The sequence below is a fragment of the Panthera pardus genome, unplaced genomic scaffold (genome assembly GCF_024362965.1).
Source record: "Panthera pardus isolate Hobbes unplaced genomic scaffold, ASM2436296v1 HiC_scaffold_10, whole genome shotgun sequence".
Lineage (NCBI taxonomy): Eukaryota > Metazoa > Chordata > Mammalia > Carnivora > Felidae > Panthera > Panthera pardus.
Window position 1 is genome coordinate 38,169,588 of NW_026526655.1, and position 23,730 is coordinate 38,193,317.

The 23,730-nt window shown below is 40.5% G+C and overlaps 1 protein-coding gene across 10 annotated transcripts in view; it reads left to right on the forward strand.

The window, feature by feature from the left end:
• Nucleotides 1-23,730, forward strand: part of ANKRD44 (ankyrin repeat domain 44) — a 324,230-nt gene that overhangs the window by 117,093 nt on the left and 183,407 nt on the right. For all 10 annotated transcript variants that reach the window (XM_019428337.2, XM_019428342.2, XM_019428339.2 and 7 more), the window contains exon 2: nucleotides 65-148. In XM_019428337.2, the coding sequence (XP_019283882.1) occupies nucleotides 65-148 (84 nt within the window). The remainder of the gene's footprint in view (nucleotides 1-64; nucleotides 149-23,730) is intronic.

Here is a 23,730-nt window from a genome sequence, read left to right on the forward strand (position 1 = left end):
TGCATCTGAATGCAGTTAAATGTGTTTAAGTATAGTTCTAATTCAAATTCTCCTGTGTTTACAGCCACCCCTGGTCCAAGCAATCTTCAGTGGTGATCCAGAGGAGATACGGATGCTCATCCACAAAACCGAAGACGTGAATGCTCTGGTAGGAGATGCTATGGTTTTGCCTGCTCAGGCCCTCTTAACCTTTCTGTACTATGGACCTCTTTGGTATCTGGTGAGATCTCTGGGCTGCTGCTCAGAATTCTCTTTTTAAATCCACAAAATAAAATATATATGGTTAGAATGGAAGTCAGTCATATGCAAATACAGTTATCAAAATATTCAATATCAAATCTGTGATAGAATAATATATGTGCTTCTCTGTCAGTACATTTAAATAGCAAGATACAATGGAAGATCTAATAATGAGCATAACTGAAGAATAGTGAGGAGCGTGATCAATATTTTGTGTTGTCTGTGACCACTCTAATGTGGTAGGAACATACCTGTGGTTTCTGCTGGTGACCAAGTCACAGTTACTGTTGACACTACTGAGAATTGCTTCCTACATTCACAATGGAAGGAAATGTGAAATTTCCATCGGAAGTTAGTGAAAATAAAGACATATTTTTACATCCAGAACCCATGCTCTGCCACAAGGATTGACAAACTATGGTTCATCACCTATTTTTGTACAGGCTACCAGCTAAGAATGGTTTTCATTTTTTAAATGGCTGGGGGAAGAAATGAAAAGAAGAACAATTATTTGTGACACATGAAGATTATATGATAATCAGATTTCCATGTCTATAAATAAAGTTCTCTTGGGGCACAGCCATGACGGCTTTCACCCTGTAGCAGCAGAGTTGGGTAGTAATTGATGACAGAGACTGTACATGGCCCAGAAGGTCAAAGATATTTACTATCTGGCTCTTTAGAGGGGAAGTATGCTGACCTCTGCACTAGAGGGTCCATGAACCTGGGACCAGTGCGTAAATCGGGTACTCTGAAATCATATGTAATACATGTGTGTGCTTATGGACGTGTATTTTTTTCTGTGAAAGAGTGAAGACATTTCATAGTATTTGTAAAGGGGTCTGTGGCCCCCAGAAGATTCAGAACGATTGGATCTGGAAGTTCCTGAAATAAACAAAGCTTCAATGAAGAAAAGTGAAAAGAGTTAGTCAATGATTTACCCTTGTAATAGTTTCCTAGACCTAGATTGAACAAGCAATTACATGCAGTCCATGCCACTAATTCTCTTAATGTAAGTCAATTACCTCAGTGCTGTAGTCTATCAGGGAGAGGGGCTCTCTTTGAAGTCTCTAGCGTTAGGTGGAAATGACAGAAAGAGTCAAACACATCTTCAGAAGAGCTTTGCCACAGGGAAATGAATTATGTCTGAGGTCGAATCTCTGTCCGGCCGGCTGAATGCTTCATTTGGGAGAGTCATTTGGTACAGCCCTTGTTCTGTGGCAGTGCAGATTGGTGTGGCTTTCTGAAAAAGCTTCTGGCAGCTTCTCCCCAGCTGGCACTGAAAACAACAGGGCAATGTTTTATGACATTTTGCAAGGTAAGCACCGATGAGGCCAGGGCCGAACTACTTGAGAAGGCAGTCAGGCATTTGTCCAGAGCCTATGGGGCGTGACCCATCCTTCTGAGAGGAGCCGAGGCCAGCAAGCTGACTGTCCAGTGTTCTGACATCACCGGAATTTGCCTAGCTTATTTTGTGGCTCTGGCCCAAGCCCAGGCAAGCCCAAGGCAAGGTTAGTTACTATCTTTTCCTGATGATTATGAGCAAACCAAGCTTCTGTTCATATCAAGAAAGATTGCACTGCCCTCTGAATGGCCTTTATTTCTCCTTCGGAAAGTGGCAAACACTTGCTGGCTGTTAAAGGTTAAGAAGGCTTAACTTCAGTTGTAACCCAATTGTGTTACTGAATTAGATAGGTTAACTGCTGTAACACATAGACTTCTAAATATATAATTGCTCAGATATAAGAGAAGTTTAGTTCTCTTATGAACAGATCAGAGAGGTGGCTCTTTTCCACAGAGGGTCCTAGGTATCAACACGTAGCTTCCAAGATCACCCAAGGGATCCATCTTCAGTCCAGCCAGTCAGAAGGGAAAAAAGAGCATGGAGGCAAAGCACAGGACGATTCTTATGGGTGATCTTGGAAGTGGCATAATCACTTGAGCACACAGCCCATTGACCAGAACTCAGTCCCATGCCACACTGAACCACAAGGGAGGTTGGGAAATTAGTATAGCTGTGTCCCAAAAGGTTGGAGAACATGAATAGTTAGCAATCTTGGCCACATCAATTTTTGGTACTACAGAATTTTAGGGAACTCAAGGGATAACACTTACTTGTCTTTGCGGTGCCTTACTCATTCAACAGTAACTGACTGAGTTCGGACCCAGTGCTGAGTGCTAGGGATATAGCAGTGAGATTGCTCTCTCCCTCATGGGCTTGTGACATGGCAGAGAAGCCAACAAATGTGGAATCTTATTGACATATATTTTGAAAGGGAAAATGCAGGACACTGTTAGGGGTCTGGGTTAATCATGAGGGACTGATGAAGTGATGTGGCAAATTGACACCTAAGGGATGCTGTTGCAGAGGTTGTGTGTGTGGGCTTTTGGATGCCCTGCAGCAGGGAAGGGTAGGGTAGAGGGAGGAAGAGCAATAAATGAATGAATGCCTGACCTCCTTCCAGTGATGGTGTGGCTCCTTGGGTCCTGGTCCCTTTCCTCCATTCTCACTTCTGTAGACCCTCTCTTCATATCCCCCTTTCCCTTCCCTCGGGTGAGTGTAAAGAACCTCACTTGATTCCCTGCTCTCTTTTCAGGTACGTTGGAGACAGTGAGTTGTTCTCTTAATGCCATGCTTTTCTTTGGCCAACACTGCTTGGGGATCAGTCGTGTTGACTGTTTTGCTAGGGGTGGATTAGGCAGTTTAGGGAGAGTGATTGTTAATGAAGGGCATATGGAGATGGAAGACAAATAAGGATTAGGGATCTAAGTCTGCAGCTTTACTTCAGGAGGGAAGAGAGGCCACTAACCAGTACATTTAAATGGCAAGGAAGGGAAATAAATAACGGAGGAGCCTCCTGTTAGTGGGAGGACAATATTTGTCTTCTTGTCTTCTCACCCTTTGCTTTTCTCTCTTTACCGTATTTATTCACTTAAATTTTCTTTTTTGTCCTAGGTTCTGATTTTTTTTTTTTTGCCTTCTTTTTTCTTTCCCACCTTCCTGTGTCTTTTGATTGGTCACCTGTTCTTTGGTATGAATATCCCTTGATTAGGGGCTCCTGATATGGGAAGCAGTCTCATTCAGCTTTGCCTCTCTGTGTTTTTCCTATCTTGATTTCCCACTGGCAGTATTCATGGACCCTATGTGTGAACTGAACAAAGTTATTCAACCCATTGGTATTTATTTTCTCATTTCTCCACTGTTCCCATCCCATCTGCCTTTCCAGACCTATTGCTTCTTCCATTGAGTTGTCCTAATTCTCGTTTCCTTTTTGCTGCCTTTTCTGCCACCTCCCAACCCAGTCAAAGAAACCTACCTCTTCTCTCACCTCCCATAGCTCCTTGTCCCTCACTGATCACTTTACTTGAGCTATTTAGTTTTGAGAGACTATGAGCTTGATGACATGGTTGCTATGTCATTCATTCTCTTTTCCTCAATTTCCTACTTCAGTCCTTGGAGCACATGTTGAGTGAATGACTAAACCTTGCTTTATTAGTTATGTTAAGCTAATTTGTGGTGGCCTGTTTTTCCTATCTGCCAATGAGGGGATACATTGTCAAATAGTGTCTGGCTTGGTTAGTGTCCCTCAGGTCTCAGTTGTAAGATTAAAAGTTTTCTTTGTAAGATTGCAAATCTGTAGATGGATTTGAGGAGCCACTGAAGGACCAGGAAGTCCTTTTTGTGGATTCTCTGGCTGGTGGCATGCCAGGGTCAGGAAATGTGGGAAGGCAAGTTGTACACTCTGAGAAATTCATTTAAATTGACCCACATGTAGTCGATAACTAGAAAGATTTTAGAAGGCTTTATCAGACTAACAAATTGAGCTAGAATTCAAAGTGGAGCATCTGAATTCAAAATGAATGCATAGAGCCTGAAAACCAAATTTGAACGTAATACAGTCATTTTTAGGATTATGCTATGACAACGTGACACCAACAGTGCCACTGTGCCATGCTGGAATGGGTACAGAGATAATTAGTGCCTGTCATTGGTGAGTGGTAAAGACCAGGAGGGAACCATGCCATGCGAGGAGGGGCCGAAGAAGCTGGTGATGTTTTAGACCTGGGAAGAACAGGAGAATTTGAGGCCTCAAATAGTTCAAATGCTGTCAAGTTAAAATGGAACTAGACTTACCATTATGTTGGTGGTTGTAAGCTACCGAATGGATATACAGCTCGAAATAGAAGAAATAACTTAATGAACAGAGCTGTCTAAAGAAATAATGAGCTGACTTAATAATAAGTAGTAAGCTCCCTGAAAGACCACTAGACTGGTGGTTCTAAGTGGTTCTAAAGGAGACTAATTGTAGCACATGGCCCCAGTCTCCTCTCATGTGCCCTGAGCTGACCTTGCTCATAGTTTGTGGCATTTCTTTTTCTTTGAGTCTTAAAGACCAAAATTTCTTCTCAGGACAGCATTGAAACCTCCTTCCCATGCCTGGACTAGGTGATGTTTAAAGTCTCTTACAACTGTGAAGGACTACAATTCCAAGATTTTTAAGTCCCACATGATAGCAAACCCATGGTGTTTATTTCTTTTTTAAAGTATCGGTAACAGTTATGAATACACACATGTGCACTCATGCACCCACAACCATGATCATACCAAACAAAATCAACAATAATTCCTTATCTTCTAATACCCAGTGCATTTTCAATTTTATTTTGTTCCAGTAGTTTCAAAAGTGTTTTTTTTATAGTTGGGTTGTTCCCAAGTTGATTATTTTAATCCATCTATTTTCTACAACAAAATGGTTTTGTCAAGCTATTAATGTTTATTATTTTCTCTAATAGGATTTAGCCCAAGAATATTGGCATGTTTTGCTTGTCCTCTCCAATTCCAACATAGGAAGGGATGATATGTGAATATAATAGAATAAATCGCGAGGTAAACGTTAAGCTTACGTTGGTAGGGGACTTACAGTGAAAAAAGGGGAGACAAGCATTAAAGCTTTTGTTTTTAACTATAAGCGTTAAGTTGGTTGTTGTACCAACAACGTATGATGAATTTTCTAAAAAGAAATAAGACGAATTACCAATAGTAAGCTTGTAATATGCACTCAGTGTCCATTTGTGTAGGGGTGTTGCACTATTTATTTTTTAAGAGAGAGAGTACACAAGTGAGTGCAAGCTGGGGTGGGGGTGCAGAGGGAGAGAGAGAGAGAATCTTAAGCCGGGCTCCATCCCACGACCCTGGGATCATGACAGAGTCAGACGCTCAACCCACTGAGACACCCAGGCTCCCTGCAATGTTTCTTTCTGTTAAAATGATCACTGCAAGTCTAGTTAACATCCATCACCTCACATAGTTACAAAGTTTTTTTTCTTGTCATAAGAATTTTTAAGATCTGTTGTCTTAGCAACTTTCAAATATGCAATACGGTATTATTAACTATAGTTACATCCCCATGACTTATTTGTTTTATAACTGGAAGTTTGCACTATTTCTTTTAAAAATAGAACATATGTTTTGAATCCACCTGGAAGGGTGCAATATGGCTCTACCTAAAGAGCCTTGAGTCAGGGGTACCTGGGTGGCTCAGTTGGTTAAGTATCCGACTTCGGCTCAGGTCGTGATTTCACGGTCTGTAAGTTTGAGCCCCATGTCACGCTCTGTGCTGACAGCTCAGAGCCTGCAGCCTGCTTCCGATTCTGTGTCTCCCTCCCTCTCTGCTACTCTCCCAGTCATGCTCTGTCTCTGTCTCTCAAAAAATAAACATTAAAAAAAGTGTAAACAGCCTTGAGTGATAAATTTAATACCTTAAGTTTTTCTCAGCTTGATTCTGTCATGTCAGATTCCCTAGAACATTAGGAATACAGACTATATAGCCCAGCCTTTTAAGCTTCTAGATTTTTGTGTGTTTTCCGTCACTTACATATATGTTGCTTGACTTTTTTCTTTTTTTTTTTTAAATGAAGAATTGATATGGGGATAAAAACCTGAGATGTTTTGTTGGCTTAGAGATCTGAGCACTTCCTAAATTAGACCTAAATCAGAAACTGCTGGGAACAAGGAGGCTGGGATGGCAAACTCCAGTCTCATAACTAATAGAAGCACGCTGACCCACTCAGCTCTGAGTGTTGGTATGCAGGAACGTGGGCCCAGTGTGGCCCAGACTTCCTACGTTTTTAAGAGAAAATACAGGAAATCTCTAAATTGTTAAATATTGGTTCCAAAAAGCGATCCAACATTGTTGAGGCCAAAGAAAACATGTCTGTGGGCCAAATCTGGCCTGCAGGCCACCGTTTTACTAACCGTGGATGAGATCAGCAAATATTCAGCAGTAAAGGTTTCTCTGGCCACCTGTATCTGGAAATCTAAAGTGTGAAGCCAGTGGCTCAGTGTTCTGGAGAGAGCGGTGGCCTGTGTTCTTCAAACATTGACAGCACTTCTGGCTCATTAGCCTGTAGGGAGGCTGGTGATCCCTTCATAGCTCTGGGAGGGGTGCTTTTTGTGCTGAGGGTGGGTGCCTGTCTCTCAGCATGTGCCTGGCAATACTGTCCCATCTCCTGCTCCTTGTTGGACCAGTGCCCAGGATGTGGGGCTGTGGTTTGGAAGCCGCGACCTGTGTCTTGTAGAGAATGATTCATGACCTCCAGACGGCACTGGGCAGGCTGCAGTGATGTGGCTTCTTGGCCATTTAAAATGTGTGAAGGCAGGTCTGATTAGCATCATTCCTAACGATCCTCTAGGGGATGCCCAGCAGCTCGTGGCCCCATTTCTCCAGCACTGACCTTGGAGGTAGAAGAGCCGTCCGCTGTGAGTGAGAAATCTTACAAGGGTATATACACTGTGCACCCTCCAAATAATAGAGATCGTTGTTTGGAACTATAGAAACACTCCAAATGTAATGGCATTAGTATTACTTTGCAATTGCTAGGCATTTTTATAGCACAAAGAAAAATCTTTCAATTAAAAGATGTATATTGTAAATAGCATGAGAATATGGACATCTCTAGATAAAAGGTTATGGCTCTTTTTCTCACATTAGATATTACGTTTGAGGGGAGGATGCAAATATGAATAAATGAGCTATATTTTTCTTATATTAATAAACCTCAATTGTTTGAACTGAATGTATAAATTCAGTTATACATATATGTGTGTATATATATGTATATATATATACACACAGTTGAATTTGGGGACAGGACTTCAGTTGGGGAAACTTGTCAAGATCATTCTAAACTTTAGTATTTAGAGGAATAAACATGTGAGAAGACTCTTAAAAAAGAATATCAGGGCTGCTTGGGCGGCCCAGTCGATTGAGCGTCTGTCTGACTTTTGATATTGGCTCAGGTAGTGATCTTGGAGTCAGTTGTGGGATTGAACCATGCATCAGGCTCTGTGCTGAGCCTGGAGCCTGCTTGGGATTCTCTCTCTCCCTCCCACTCTTCCCCCCCCCCCCCCCCCCGGTTCTCTCTTCCAAAATAAATAAAACTTAAAAGAAAATCAACAAAGGGGGAGTTTCATAAAATCTATTAAAACAAATGACAAAAAAAAATAAAACAGTGTGTTATTGGCACAGGAATAGGCAACCAAATTAGTGGAACAAGGAATCCAGAATTAGTCCCAGGTGTCTATGGACATTTGGTATAAAATAAAGAACGTGTTTCAAACCACTGGGATGAGATGGGTTAATCAATAATGTTGAGACAACTGGCTAGTAAAAAGCTGAACTCTTCCCTAATTTCCTTTTTTCTTCCCCCTCCCAAGTTCCTATACGAAGATAAATCTAGAGGTAGAAAATAAAAAGATAAAGTAGTGAAATATAAGAAGGGGGAAATATTTTTTTCAGTCTTGGTGTGGGAAAGAACTTCCTAAGCATAATAACAAAGATAAAAACCAAGACGGAAAATGTGGATACTTTTGAATATATAAAAACTATGCACTTCTGTATATTAAATCATTACCAAAAGCAAGATTAAAAGATAAATCAAAGATATGTATGCTATATGTGAAAAAGCATTGAGATTCCTAATACATAAAAAACTCTTGTAGATTATTTAGAAAAAGAAAAACCTCCAAATAGAGAAATGGGCCCAGGACATACAGAGGGCACTCACCAAAGAAAAAATGCAGATAACCAAAACCTACGAAAGGGTGCCCAGGCTCAACTTCACCTGAAATCGAAGAGTTCATATAAAGCAGCCACGCTTTGCCAGTTGGATCAGCAGAGGTGAAAATAAGATCTCAGGGATGGTGTAGTTGAAGGGACACTCTGATGCCTTTTTGGGGAAAGTTTAATTTGTGCTCACCTTTGAAGGGTTTGGCAGTCTGTACCAACATTCAATTGTGTACACCCATTGACACAGCAACACAACTCCTGGGAAAATCCCCTAAAGGAAATCACCAGACAGCAATTTGTATAAATGTATCTGTTTCTGGGTGGTTTATAATAACAAGAAACTGGGAATTACCGGTACTTTATTTCTTAAATATATTACAGTACATATATATGTGGTAATATCATACTATCATATGTGGCTTATTTATTTATTTTGAGAGAAGAGAGAGAGAGAGAGAGAGAGAGAGAGAGAGAGAGAGAGAATATGAATCCCAAGCAGGCTGCACACTGATGTGGGGCTTGAACCTTTGAACTGTGAGATCATGATCTGAGCTAAAATCAAGAGTTGGATGCTCACCTGACTGAGCCACCCAGGTGCCCCATCATACTAGCTTTAAAAAGGATAGCTTATGTCAGTTTTTATTTATATCATATATTTATTGATAGATAAGTTCTTCAAGATATGTTTATGAAAGAAACAATCAGTTGTTAAAGTATATCATGTATATATACAAATAGAAGAAGAGGTCTAAGAGAATATTCTTCAAAAGTTTAATTATAGTTGAAATTGGTTAGTGGAATTTTGCTTTTTTGTTTGTTCCTTTATATATTATTAGTATTTTTTGCACTCACCATGTATTATGTTGGTAAGAGGTAAAAACAAATGCATTTCTATAACACACACACACACAAGCCAACAAACTAGCTTCCAGAGTTGTTCATATTTAGTATAAGGATATGACTTTAAATTTTTTTTATTTTTGAGGGAGGGAGGGAGAGAGAGACAGAGAGACAGAGAGAGGGGGAGAGAGAGAATCCCAAGCAGGCTCCACAGTGGGGAGCCCGACACAGGGCTCAATCTCACGAATCAAACTGTGAGATCATGACTTGAGCTGAAATCAAGAGTTGGATGCTTAACCAACTAAGCCACCCTGGCACCCCAGGATATGACTTTTATTATTTATTTGTTTATTTTTTAAAATTGTTTTTAATGTTCTATTGATTTTTGAGAGAGAGAGAGAGAGAGAGACAAACAGTGCGAGCTGGGGAGGAGCAGAGAGAGAGGGAGACACAGAATCCAAGCTGTCAGCACAGAGCTGGATGCAGGGGGAACTCATGAACCTTGAGATCATGACCGGAGCCGAAGTCAGATGCTTAACTGACTGAGCCACCCAGGCGCCCCATGACTTTTAAAATACACTTGTTGTATTTGTCTGTTTGAATAAGTGTAGAGCATACTTCAGTGACATGGTGCTTATTACCTACAATGACAGGCAGGGAGGTATTCCCATTTTGTATTATGTCACTAGGGTCTTTTCTACGGTATTAGCAGGAGTCTGAGGAATGGTGGTGGGAGCTGTTGACACCTCAGTAGAGTTCTTTTTTTCTACCATCATGTTTCCCCTTTTACAGGAATTTCAGAGAGGACTCCCTTTTTTTGATATTGAAGACTGAAAATGTATAAGATTCTAGATGGCAATATCATAAAATTGCATTTCTTTTTACTTAGCTATATGAACATTTCATATCATAAATTATGGAAAGATAATTTTAAAAATTTAAATATAATTGACATGTAACATTGTATAGTTTAAAGTGTACAACATAATGATTCAATATTTGTATACATTGCAAAATGATTGCCACAATAAGTCTGGTAAAGATCTGTTACCATACATAATAACAAAATATTTTTCCCCCTAAGGAGAACTTTTAAGATCTACTCTCTTAGCAACTTTCAAGTATGCAATACAGTATGATTAGTTATAGTCACCATGCTGTATATCTCCATGATTTATTTATTTTATAACTGGAAGTTTGTATCCTATGACCCCCTTCACATATTTTGCCTACCCCCTCCCCATCTTCTACCTCGCAACCACCAATGTGTTCTCTTTATCTATGAGCTTGGTTTTGTTTTGTTTTTGATTCCACACATAAGTGAGATCAAACAGTATTTGTCTTTCTCTGACTTATTTCACTTAGCATCATGCTTTTAAGGGCCACCCATGTTGTTGCAAATGGCAGGTTTTCATTTTTTTATGGATGAATAATTTCCCATTGTGTGTGTCACACACACACACACACACACACACACACCACATTTTCTATATTCACTCATACATCAGTGGACACTTAGGTTGTTTCCATATCTTGGCTATTGTAAGTAATACTGCAGTGAACATGGGGTGCATATATCTCTTTGAGTTCAAGTTTTTGGTTTGTTTTTTTTTTTTTTTTTTTTGGATAAATACCAGAAGTAAAATTGCTGAATCATATGGTAGTTCTATTTTTGTTTTTTGTTTTTTTGAGGAACCTACGAATTGTTTTCCATAGTGGCTGCACCAGTTTACATTCTCACCAGCAATCACAAGGGTTTCCTTTCTCGGCATCCTCCACAACTCTTGTTATTTCTTATCTTTTCAATAATAGCCATTCTGACAGGTGTGAGGTGATATCTCAATGTGGTTTTGATTTGCATTTCCCTGATTAGTGATTTTGAACATCTCTTCAAGTGCCTGTTGGCCATATGTAGTCTTTTGGAAAAATACCTCTTTTTTGAGTTAGATTCTTCGTTTGTTTGCTTTTTGATGATAATTTCTTTTGTCGTGTAGAAGCTCTTTACTTTGATGTAGACCCACTTGTTTATTTTTGCTTTTGTTGCCTTTGCCTTTGGTGTCAGGTTCAAAACATCATTGCCAAGGACCAACGTCAAGGAGCTTACCACTTCTTATTTTTCCTTCTAGGATCTGTGTGACTCAGGTCTAACATTTAAGTGTTTTGAGTTAATTTTTGGGTATGATGCAAGCAGTGGTCTAGTTTCATTCTTTCACATGTGCCTGTCCAGGTTTCCCAACACATTTATTGAAGAGACTGTCCTTTCCCCGTTGTATGTGCTTGGCTTCTTTGTTGTAAATTAATTGACCATATACACGTAGGTTTATTTCTGGGCTCTCTGTTCTGTTCCATTGATCTTTCTGCCTGTTTTATACCAATATTGTCCTGTTTTAAATACTATAGCTCTGTAGTTTGAAATCAGGGCGTGTGAAACTTCCAGCTTTGGTCTTCTTTCTCAAGATTGCTTTGGCTATTCAGGTTTTGGTCGTTAGTTTCAATTAGGATAAATTTAGTACAAGTTTCCAGACACTTCATGGTTTCCTTCATTTTGCAATTTCTTTTACACTGAGAATATACTTGTAATCAGAAAAAAAATTTAAATCTTTGTGGAAAAGAGATAACTCATATTTTAAAAATGGATTAGGCAGATATGATCACATTCAGATTATTCTTAAAAGACATGCTTAAATTAAAAGGATATAAGGTATATTTTAGTTTGATTAGTTGTGCTGGCCCTGATTTTTACCAAGGATATATTACTTTCTGTTTCAAATGTTAAATAACTGTATTATGACAGCCAGAGGACTTTCCAATTGTAGTTTTATAGACATATTATTATTGCCACTGACTTTGAAAGAAAAGAAAGGAATACAAAGGGCTAAGTGGATATGTTATTCAATTAGGGTAGAAGCCTGGGGGAGGGGTGGGATTTTTCTCCGGGAGGTTGCATAGCTGGTTATAGTCACATCACTTGCCAACTTTCTGCTTAACAGGCCGTTCCTGGCAGTTAGTACAGGACAGTTATGGGTACTTGCTGTGTACTTTCTAAAGTCATCCTGAAGTAATACAGGCTACCTTCTCCTTCTCCTCTAGTCTCCCTTCCTGAGCTCCTCCCTGACTTTCCCTACCCACACATGCACACATTCACTTTCTGGTATAGCCCCTTCACAACAAACCTGGTATATCCATGCTTGATATATTTTATTGGTTGGCTACATAATCTATATCAGTCCCACCAAAATGCAACTATGATGGAGGGAGAAGAGTACTGGGCTAACCTCAGAGGCAGAAGCCTCTTGATATACTCTGGCCTCACTTCCCTGTCTATAAAATGGCCACTGTAACAAACTTCTTATAAGGTTATGGCTAGGGAGATGAAATGTGTATCTGTTAGCGTTAGATTTGACTGCTTTTGACCAAAAAAAAAAACAAAAAAACAAAAAAACAAAAAAAAAACACAGCGATAATAGTAAAATAGTAGCTTTTAATAAAATAGAACTTTATTTTCATAGGAAATAGAAGTTTTGTTTCCTGTATATGAGTCTAGAGCCAGGCTGCCCAGGACTAGCATGATACTTTGTGGTGTGGGACCCAGTCTTTGTTTCCTTTTGCACTGCTGTTCTTAGCAGGTGGCTTCAATCTCATAGCCCAGAATGAGCACTTGAGTTCCAATCATTATATCCAAATTCCAGCTAAGAGAAAGGAGGAAGGTGAAAAAGGGTGTACCCGTTCTCTTTAAGGATGCTTCCACTAAGGATTGCTCACATATTGTACAGAACCACATCAGGTGGCTGTGTACTCAGTTAAAAGGCAGCTTATTATTTATTATGTTTATTACATTTATGATGAAAGAAAGATGTGGGGGCAAACCGGCAGTCTTTGCCACAGTTCATGAAAGACTTTTGTGATCTAGGAAATGCTTCTAGTACGAAAAGTATTTATGTAATATTGCCAGGAGCAACCTGATGTACATTCATCCATTCACCAAGTGTTTGTTAGGTACTTACTGGGGGTGTAGCACTAGAACTTGTGCCCATATACTTCCTCATATATTTCTTAGTCAATTTACGTTATCTCCAAGAAAAAGGGTTGAGGGATTCACATAGCTGTGAGTCTCCCCTACTTTGCTGTGCATGTGGGCATAGAACATCACTAAGATACTAATCCCTTTCTTTGGAAGGAGGGAAGGGGAAGGGTGACATTGGAGCATGTAATAAATGACAGCTCTCTAGCTCATCAGTACAGACTGTGCATGTTTTTCCCTCCTGCTCACAGAGGTCCTGTCTTTTGTCATCAGTTCCTCATGTTGATTTACGTCTTGCATCCTCACTTACTTGGATATATGCCCTTTTCCCTATTTAAGGCATATGCGCAGGATTGACTTTTCATCTTCTTCCCTCTTCCTTTGAAATAGGGAACACTGTGTTTGAATAGACATGCAATTTACTTGGGAAGCAAAGATAGATTAGATAGATAGATAGATAGATAGATAGATAGATAGATAGATAGGAAAATAGATCGATCGATCAATCAGTGGGTAGGTGGGTGGGTGGTTGGATGGATGGATGGATGGATGGATGGATGGATGGATGGATAAGTATACATAAGCAAGCAAGCATAACCTAGTCATCAGGCAGCATTGTCAATTACTGGCTGTTTCTCAGGGGGGGCCTGAATACTTGCAGGACCCTGTAGGAAATAGGATCTACAGTCACAGGCTTAAGATACTCCATTTGGAAGGAATTCAGAGATGTCTAATGTCCTTCATCCTAATCTTTCAGGAATTGATGGTAGTGCGCTTTCTTTTTTTTTAATCTCGTTTTATTATGAAAACGTTCAAACAGAAAACAACCACAAGCTCATGACTGAGATGGAAAAAAATGTTAACTCTTTGCCATATTTAAGAAAAAACACAAAATGAAATTTTATAGATGTCGAGGTTTTCTCCCATATAAATACGTGGTTCTTGGGTCATTCATGTCTTTGCATAAATACTACCGTATCTGGGACACCGTCCCCAATCTTCCATGTAAAACCTCCCCTCTAACCTTTTCTTGCTAGCAGTTTTCACCACCTGACATATATAGTGTATTTATTTGCTTGTCTTCTGTCCATCTCCTTCCACTAGCATGTCAGCTCTGTGAGAGCTGGATGTGGCTTTGTTCCTGATGAATCCCTCTCTCCTTCAGTGGGGCTGGCACCAGCTAGGAACCGGTGAACAGAGCTGAAGCCTCTTTTAGGCTTCCTCACGCATCACCTCTCTCCCTGCTTCTCTTCTCAGGGGGAACCACTGTCCTGAAGTTTTATATATCTTCCCCATCCTTGTCTTTATGCAATCCAATTTTATTTATACCTTTGTATCTCTGTGTGAGCGTTGTGTACACATACTCTAGAACAATAGATGGTCGTGTGTACCTTTAGAAATATGACAGTGGGGGGCAAAAAATATTAGAGGGGTGCTTGGGTGGTTCAGCCACTTAAGCATCTGACTCTTGATTTCTGCTCAGGTCTTGATTTCCCGGTTGTGAGATGGAGCCCCACATCAGGCTCTGAGCTGAGTGTGGAGCCTGCTTAAGAGTCTCTCTCTCTTCCTCTCCCTCTGCCTCTCCCTTCTCCACACGCACATGTGCACTCACTCTCTCTCTAAAAAAAAATTACATATGCAAACTATATATATATTCTCTGTAACTTACTTCTTCAAACATTATGTGCTTGAGATTTATCTATGTGAATACAGAAACATTTACTTCATATATTTCATATTCCTACAATATTCCTTCTAAAATTTTATCCCAGTGGATCTATTTTTGGCCATAGCTTTTTAATAGCAGCTATATGTTACCTTTCTTTTGTGAGGGACTCTCTGAGTTTAACCTGTGGTAACGATTGTACCAATTCTAGAAATGGGTTAGAAAACAGTTAATGGGGTTTCACATTTGTGAAACTGTTGGTGGCTCAGTCGGTTGAGCATCCAACTCTTGATTTCAGCTCAGGTCATGATCCCAGGCTTGTGGGATCAAGCCCCTTGTTGGGCTCCATGCTGGGTGTAAAGCCTGCTTAAGATTCTCTCTCTTTTGGGGCACCTGCGTGGCTCAGTGGGTTGAGCATCTGACTCTTGACCTCAACTCAGATCATGATCTCAGGGTTCTTGGGTTCAAGCCTGGCGTTGGGCTCTGGGCTGGCAGCACAGGGCCTGTTTGGGATTCTGTCTCTATCTCTCTCTGCGCCTCCCCTGTTCATGCTCACTGTCTCTCAAAATAAATAAGTAAACTTAAAAAAAAAAAAGATTCTCTTCCTGCCCCTCCCCTGCTCATTCTCTCTCTCTCTCTCCAAAAAAAAAAAAAAAAAAGTTAATGCGGTAAATTTTGTTATGTGTATTTTACCACAATTAAAATATTTAAAAACTTACCAATTGTATACTTGGAAAAAAATAAGTTAGAAGGGGAACCATGTAAGTTTGTTCAATAACAATTATCCTCTTTGTAAAAATAAAATCATTATAAATGGTATTTTTAGACAGCGATTTTTACGCAACACCACTGAAAACATTTATTTATAAAATTCTCTTTTTCAAGGAATTGTGATTTTGTTCTTGGTACTGCAAGAATAGATTTCCCTCAAAGAAGACACAGATAGCCAACAGGTACATGAAAAAGTGCTCAACATCACTAATCATCAGGAAAATGCAAATCAAAACCACAATGAGACACTAACTACCTCGCACCTGTCAGAATGGTTAAAATTTTTACACAAGGAACAACAAATGTTAGTGAGGATGTGGAGAAAAGGAACCCTCATACACTATTGGTGGGAATGCAAACTGGTGCAGCCACTCTGGAAACAGTATGGAGACTCCTCAAAAAGTTAAATATAGAACTACAATCCATCAATTCTACTTTTGGGTATATTTCTAAAAGAAATGAAATCATTATCTTGAAGAAATATCTGCATTCAGGGGCGCCTGGGTGGCTCAGTTGGTTAAGTGTCCGACTTCAGCTCAGGTCACCATCTCATGGCTCGTGAATTTGAGCTCCGTATTGGGCTCTGCGCTGACAGCTCAGAGCCTGGAGCCTGCTTATGATTCTGTGTCTCCCTCTCTCTGTCCCTCCCCTGCCTTCTGCTCTCTGTCTCTCTCTCAAGAATAAACATTAAAAAAATTAAAAAAAAAAAAAGAAATATCTTCATTCCTGTGTTCATAGCATATGCATTATTAACAGTAGCCAACGTGTGGAAACAAACTAGGTATCTGTGGATGGATGAATGGATAAAGAAAACGTCTCACACACACACACACACACACACACACACTGGAGTATTGTTCAGCTAAATATTAAGTTAAAAAAGAGGAAAGCCCTGTTATTTGCAACAACATGGATGAGCCTGCAGGATATTATATTCTAAATGAAAAAAAAAAATAGACAAACTCTGCATGGTGTCACTTGTGTTTGGAATCTAAAACTGAATGAATGAATGAATGAATGAATGAATGAAGGTTAAGTATGCGAGGTGAGAGATGTGTTAAGTCCATGCGGGGAATCTTTTTATAATGTATGTATCTATCAAATCATCATGTTATACACTCTAAATATCTTAACAATTTGTCAATTATACCTCAATAAAGCTGGAGGAGAAAAGAAAATAGAATTCCTCCAGAGGTAAATCACATATTTCAATATATAGTTCCCCCATATTAGTAAAGCTTTAATGGCTTTTCCTTCAAGAAGGGAAAAACTAGGGACAAATATGTTGAGGTGCTTTATAGTAATATTTAGAATTCTTGGTTTTTGATAAGATTGTAAATGTCAGAGAAGTCTGTTTTTGCTATAATATGACAATTTGACTTCAGACATAGGTACAGAATAACTCCAGTGCCTGGGTTTTCTTTAGTACACATTTAAATATCCTTCTTCTGAGCTTCCTATTGAAAGAATACTTGTTAGGGAACAAGGTTTTATTTTAAAAGCATTTTGTAGATTTTGTAGGTATAATTGAAAAGTTAAGGAAGATTTTACCATCTTTAATTTTGAATAATGACTCAGTAGTCCTTGGGTCAATGTGAAATTGTTCTAGAAAGATCACATGATTGACCCTGTTTTGCATTTTGCTCATAAAAATCCATAGGGGCTATGAATGGATATCTTGTTTCTAGAGATGTAGTCAAACTTTAGTTAGCTATTTAGCAATTTCAAAATGGGTCTTGTTATGTATTTCCTAAATTTGATTGGTAATTTCCTTGGGCCCTATTAAACTTGAATATTTAAAGAAAATATTTAACACACAAGTGACAGTTAAAGAACTATTTGAGTGTGGTGTTTTCACTTCTATTCAATCAGCAGACATCGAGCATCACCTACCACATTCCTGGCATTGTGCCAGGGGCTGGGAATTTAAGATGAACAGGGCAGGGTTCTTGTCCTCCTGGGTTATATAATCAGGTGGTTGAGACAGATATTTAATCAAGTTGTCAAAGGAGATGGTCAGTTCCGCAGTAGAAGTAGAAATGCTCTGCCCCTGCACACTCCCCGTGTGGCCAGGACTCTTAGTGCAGCAGTCTCCTCCCTCAGCAACAGTGTCAGGAAGGGCCTGGGTAGGTGTTAGAGTGGGGGTGGTGGGAGAACTTTTAAGCCCACCCACCATCTTTATTAACTTCCTTCTCCAAGTAATGATGGTGATTTATTATTTGGGTGAATGATGTTCTCTCAATCTTACATAAAGTATGAATAAAAAGATGTTTAGAAATTTAATTTTTTTTCCAAAAAATTTTTAATGTTTATTTATTTTGAGAAAGAGAGAGAGACAGAGAGAGATAGAATGCAAGTGGGGGAGGGGCAGAGAGAGAAGGAGACTCAGAATCCAAAGCAGGGTCCAGCCTCTGAGCTGTCTGCACAGAGCCTGACGCGGGGCTCGAACCCACAACCTGTGAGATCATGACCTGAGCCAAAGTCAGACACTCAACCAATGGAGCCACCCACGCACCCCTAGAAACTTTTAATTTTATTGAATTAAAAAATAGACTTTATTTTTTAGAGCAGTTTTAGGTTCACAGCAAAATTGAGAGGAAGGAAGGTACCCTTATATCCCCTGTCGCCGCACATGCCTAGCCTCCCCCATTGTCAACATATCCCAACAGAAGGGTACATTTGTTACACTCCATAAACCTACATTTTCACATCTACACATTATTTCCACCCGAAGTCCATAGTTTACATTAGGATTTACTCTTGGTGTTGTACCCTGTATGGGTTTTGGCAAATGTACAAGGACATGTAACCACCATTATGGTATCACACAGAATAGTTTCACCACTGTGTTCTGCCTGTTCATCCCTCCCTCCCCTGTTTTACTGAATTTTATCTATAATTTAAGCAGGAAGAGTTTGCCGGAAGTACAGAAACAACTCCAGTCAGATTGCTTCTGCAAAGCCCTCCGAACACATTCTGGAATTAGCGCTGACTGTGTTAGCTCCTTTGGCCATCCAGGCCTCTACCTAACAGCTGCACAAAGGCCCAAAGTTTATGTCAGGATCTGTGGCGCTAAATCCTGCAGTTTTAAAACCAAGGAATGTGGTGGATGTGCTCATAGCTGACTTGTTGGTCACCATTCTCCCTCCGTCCTCACAGGTTGACCGCATTCATCTTTCCAGAAAGGTTGGAAGCCCCCAGATGGAGCCACCTCTGTACTACTGAGGGTTAGGGGGTTTCTGTGCTCCAGATGTTTGATTACAATACAAACAGACCTATTTGCTTTTAGAGAAGCCAATGTTTTCTGTGTTCAACTGAGCTTGTAAAATTTCATTAAGAAGCTAATCATTAGCCCTGATTAAGTAAACACTGGATGTTTGGCATGAATATTTTAACTTCCTATTTCCAAGCTGGCTCGGCCTTCTCTAGGTTACTGATTGTCAGCTGGGACCAATAATTCTTCATTCACCTGTGCAGTTTACCACCCCCCTCCCCGACTCTGTCATTGGGGAATGCCCTCCCCATCCCCATTCAACTGAGGAAGAAAACCAAGGCTTTCCCAGAGCCCCAGACATGAAGTTGGTCCTCTAATGCTCTTCAGAGGACTCTTCTCTCACAGTCTAAAAAGTGAATCTCATTACTGCCTGCTCCAATACAGAGCAAGAGCCTAAACTCTGCCTCTTTTTCTAATTCAACTTGAAATTGCCACCATTTCCATTCTTCCACACTTGTCTTTATAGACATTTTTGGCTTTAACAAAGATCGGATTTCTTCTTATTGGCATTAAACATATGTGTATGAATATGTACTTAATATTAAGCATTTATTTTCAAACCTGAGTGAGAGCAAAAGAGATAAAGCTGCACAAAGCTGAAAACAGTTGTTGCCAATGACTCAGACATTATTAATATTGTTGTAGGCACGGTGAATTGGAATGATGGTGGAAAGATTTGGGCAGGGGGGAAGAATACATTGGATACCATTTTCCAGAGTGTGTTTCTCAGAGTCTCAAACAAATCTGATATGTGTTTAGAAGGGGAAGAAAGAGGTTTTGTGGCTAAATAAAATTGGGAAGCACTCCTGCAAAATTCCTTGTGTTATTGATTTACAGTGCATATTGCCATATTAAAGGCTATGAGAATTTCTGCCATGAGGAAATGTGTTTAACTTTCTTGAACACAGTATTTTCCAAAGTCATTTGGCTTCAAATTCCGACTTCTTTTGTTTTTTCTCTTAATTTTAACCTATCACCTAGAAATGACCCTCAGAGCCAGTAGAACATGCTTTACTTTGTTGGAGAATGAGAGTCTCTGGAATCGTCTAGGGCAGTGGTTCTTGAACTTGAGTATGCATCAGAATCCCAGGAGGTTTGTTAAAATATAGGTTGCTGGGCCCGACCCCCAGAGTTTCTGATTTGGGAGGTCCAGGGTGGGCTGGGAATCTACATTTCTCATAAGTTCCCAGGTGATGCTGATTGCTGGTTGGGACCATACTTTGAGAACCACTAGTCTGTGGTCAAACTGGAAGGAAAACAAAAGTTCCAGGGGGTAGTGGTGGTACCACAGGTGTGCCTCTCTACAGTGTGCAAGTTAATGTACTCACTTCGAGTATACAGATTGAGCCTGCTGTATTCCAGGCACTGTGCTGGGCGCTGGGGTTGCATACGTGGGTGGTGAAAGCAGGCCTGGTCTTTGCCTTCAGGAGCTTACAGTGTCATGGAAAGGCAGGCAGTAAACAGGCACAAGAAATGAGTCAATTGGTCCATACAAATTGGGAAGGCCCCGGTGAAGGAAGCCCACAGTGTGCTATGATCCTGAACAAAAGGTGGTCTGGAAAGATCTCTGGGAGGTGGCAGTGACATTCAAGCTGAGATAGGCCATGAAAAACTGGAGGCCCTGAGAATATGAGGTTAATGATTTTTTTTTTAAAGTTTATTTATTTATTTTGAGAGAAAGAGAGCATGCACACATGCCAGTGGGGCAGGGACGGGGCGGGGGGGGGGTGGGGAGAGAGAGTGAGAGAGAGAGAGAGAGAGAGAGAGAGAGAGAGAGAGAATCCCAAGCAGACTCTGCACTGTCGTTGTAGAGCCTGATGTGGGGCTCCAACTGCGACATCATGACCTGAGCCCAAGTCGGACACTTGACCAACTGAGCCACTCAGGTGCCCCAAGCTTAATGTTTTAGTTGGGATAAAGATATGTGTGAAGGCCCTGATGGGGTGAGGGAGAGTGGCAAATTCTGGGAACAGGAAGAAGGCCAGTGTGGCTGGAAGCCAGTCAGCAAGAGAGAAAATGGAAGAAAAGGAGGTTGGAGAGGAGCCAAGGAAGGGCCGGGTCATCAGAGCTCAGTGAAGGAGTGTGGGTTTCATTCTAAGTGCAAAAGGCTCTCGTGGTGGTTTAAAGTTGTGTTGTGTGAAGGAAGGAGTGTGAGGAGAAGAGCAGACACTGTGAGAGAACAGCAGGAAGACCGGGAGGCTAGAGTCAGGGTAGAAAGGATAAACCTGCAGTGGGGCTGCAGCTCTGGTCAGGGTTGCTGTGTACCCATGAGCTCTAGGGGGCGCCACTCACATGGATTGTTTGTATCTACTGGAGGTGGAGAGACCTGGATTGCTTCCAGGCATATTATGGAAGTGGATCATAACAGGATTTGACGATGGATTAAATGTGGGGCTCAACAAAAGAGAGAGGTGCCAAGAACGACTCCTGGGGTCCTGGCTTGAGCAACAGGGGAGAGAAGAAAAGAGGAAGAGCTGGAGGAGAAGGAGGGGGTGCCAGTTCATTTCTGAGAGAGGGGACAGAACAAAAGAGCTGCTTTTCAGGGGACAGTGAAGTGACCATAGCCACAGTTATTCTGCAAATGTAGTAATTGGCTTTATGCTGGTACACAAAAGAAATGATGTTGGGGTTTAATAAACATTCTTATTAGAGAGTTGCCCTATATATCACAAATCAATGGCTGCCCGGTTGCCCTGAATTAGAAAACAAATAAGGCCATTTAACACTGAACATAATGTTGTCTTTCTGTAATAATTCAGAGAGCACTTCAGAATCTCACAGAGACCTTTACTGTTACTGTGTAACAAACCACATCACGATTTAGTGGCGAAAACAGCCATTTTATTGTGCTCATGGATTTTGTGGGTTAGGAACTAAGAGAGGGCATAACAGGATAGCTCTTCTGTGTTCCATGATGTCTGGGCTCAGCTGGAGAGACTTGTCAGCTGGGGGACTTGACAGATGGGGGCTGGAGTCATCTGGAGATGTCTTCACTTACATGCCTGGCAGGTGATGCTGGCTGTCAGCCTGAACACCTACACATGGCCTCTCTGCGGGGCCCAGGCTTCCTCACAGCAGGGTGCCTACAGGGCACTTGAACTTCTGACATGGCAGCTCTGGGCTCCAAGGGCGGGTCATCACTGCAAAGATCTTGAATCTCTAAATTCTACAGGACAGGTAGCTGAATTCATGTTCTGCCCAATAGAATGCTAGATAAGAAAGGGATTGCAACATGCTCAGTGTGCTGTCTTGGGGATAACCTGACTCGGGGAAGAAGAGTCTGGTAAAAGGGAGGAACTGGATGTTTTGCATTAAACCAGATGACAAGGATATTCTTACGTTGGCTGTGAGCCAGTCATGTGGTAAACAAGTATTTTTCCATTCTCTTCCACTTGCCTAACCCTGAGAGGTGAAGCAACCAAGGCTATTTTACCGGATAATAAAAGGATGTTTATAAACTAGGATATCTAAGAACAGGTTGGAATTATTTAAACATTACAGAGACACAGATTTGCCAAGACCTCTAAGATCCATTCTGGTGGGTTTCACCTCAGGTAGCAATGCACAATGCTTCAAGTTTAGAAATTATTCTTAATTTGGGTTTTGAGTAGCCTTCAAGGATTTTTAACACTAGTCTAAGTTTGATGCTCTAGCTATAAGATCCTTGATCTAAGGCATCAGATTCCAAAAAGGGAAGTATAAATATGCCAAGAAGCATGCAAGATGATTCACTGTGGGCAGTGGAGTACCTACTTCTATTCCTTGGAAATTATTTTAACATATATTTTTGTGTGCATCTTAGAATATTAAATATGATAATATAGTAATGAGTTTATGAAATTTATAAATGACTAGTTAAGTAAATAACTAACTTTGTTTCTGCTTAAAAAGTTGCTTTTTTCATTGATGGAGCATTTACACCTTATAGCTAATGGTTTTGAAATTTTATGCATACAAATCACCTGGAGAAGCTTGATTTTTCTCAGCTCAGTGCAAGAGTGATTAGAATTTGATGAATTGATTCACACTATCTAAGCTACAAGAGACTGACTTATAAACCAAAATGCCAAATTTATCATTTTCTGATAGCTTGAAAACTAGGCTTATCATTTATACGTGTTATACTATTTTTCTTTGACAGAGTAATTTCTCTCAGAATACGAAATATCAGGGCCTCCTGGGTGGCTCGGTCTGTTGAGCATCCAACTCTTGATTTTGGCTCAGGTCATGATCTCACAGTTTCATGAGTTCAAGCCCCACATCGGGCTCTGCACGGACAGCACACAGCCTGCTGGAGGTCTCCCCCTTTCTGCCCTTCCCCTGCTCATGCTCTCTCTGTCTCTCTCAAAATAATAATTAAAAAACTCCAAAATATCAGACAAGAGGCTTGATGAACCTTAAACTAGAGAGAAACTTTGGATTCCTAAAGGATATTTGCAAGAAACCGATGCAGCATAACGGTGGGTTATTCTTGGGATGCAGCATAGAATGGTGGCTAAGAGTGAGTGCTCTAGTGGCCAGACTGCCTGTGTTCCAACTGTGAATCTGCTGCCTACCAGCTGCAATGTGACCTTGGCTAAGTAATTAACCTCTCTGTGCCTGTTTCTCCATCTGTAAAATGGGGATACCTGTAGTTCCTACTCACTCTGAGCTACATCCATGGAAAATACTTAGATCAGGGCCTGACATATGTTAAGAACCCAATCAACGTTAGTGCTTCTTCTCTATTCTAAGCATGTTTCTTTCTAAAGAATTTAATTTTTGTCTGGAATCAGCAACTCCCACCTCTCTAGGCATGTTCTTATCACATAACATCCTCTTTTCAGTATTCTTCAATTTCATTTGGTGC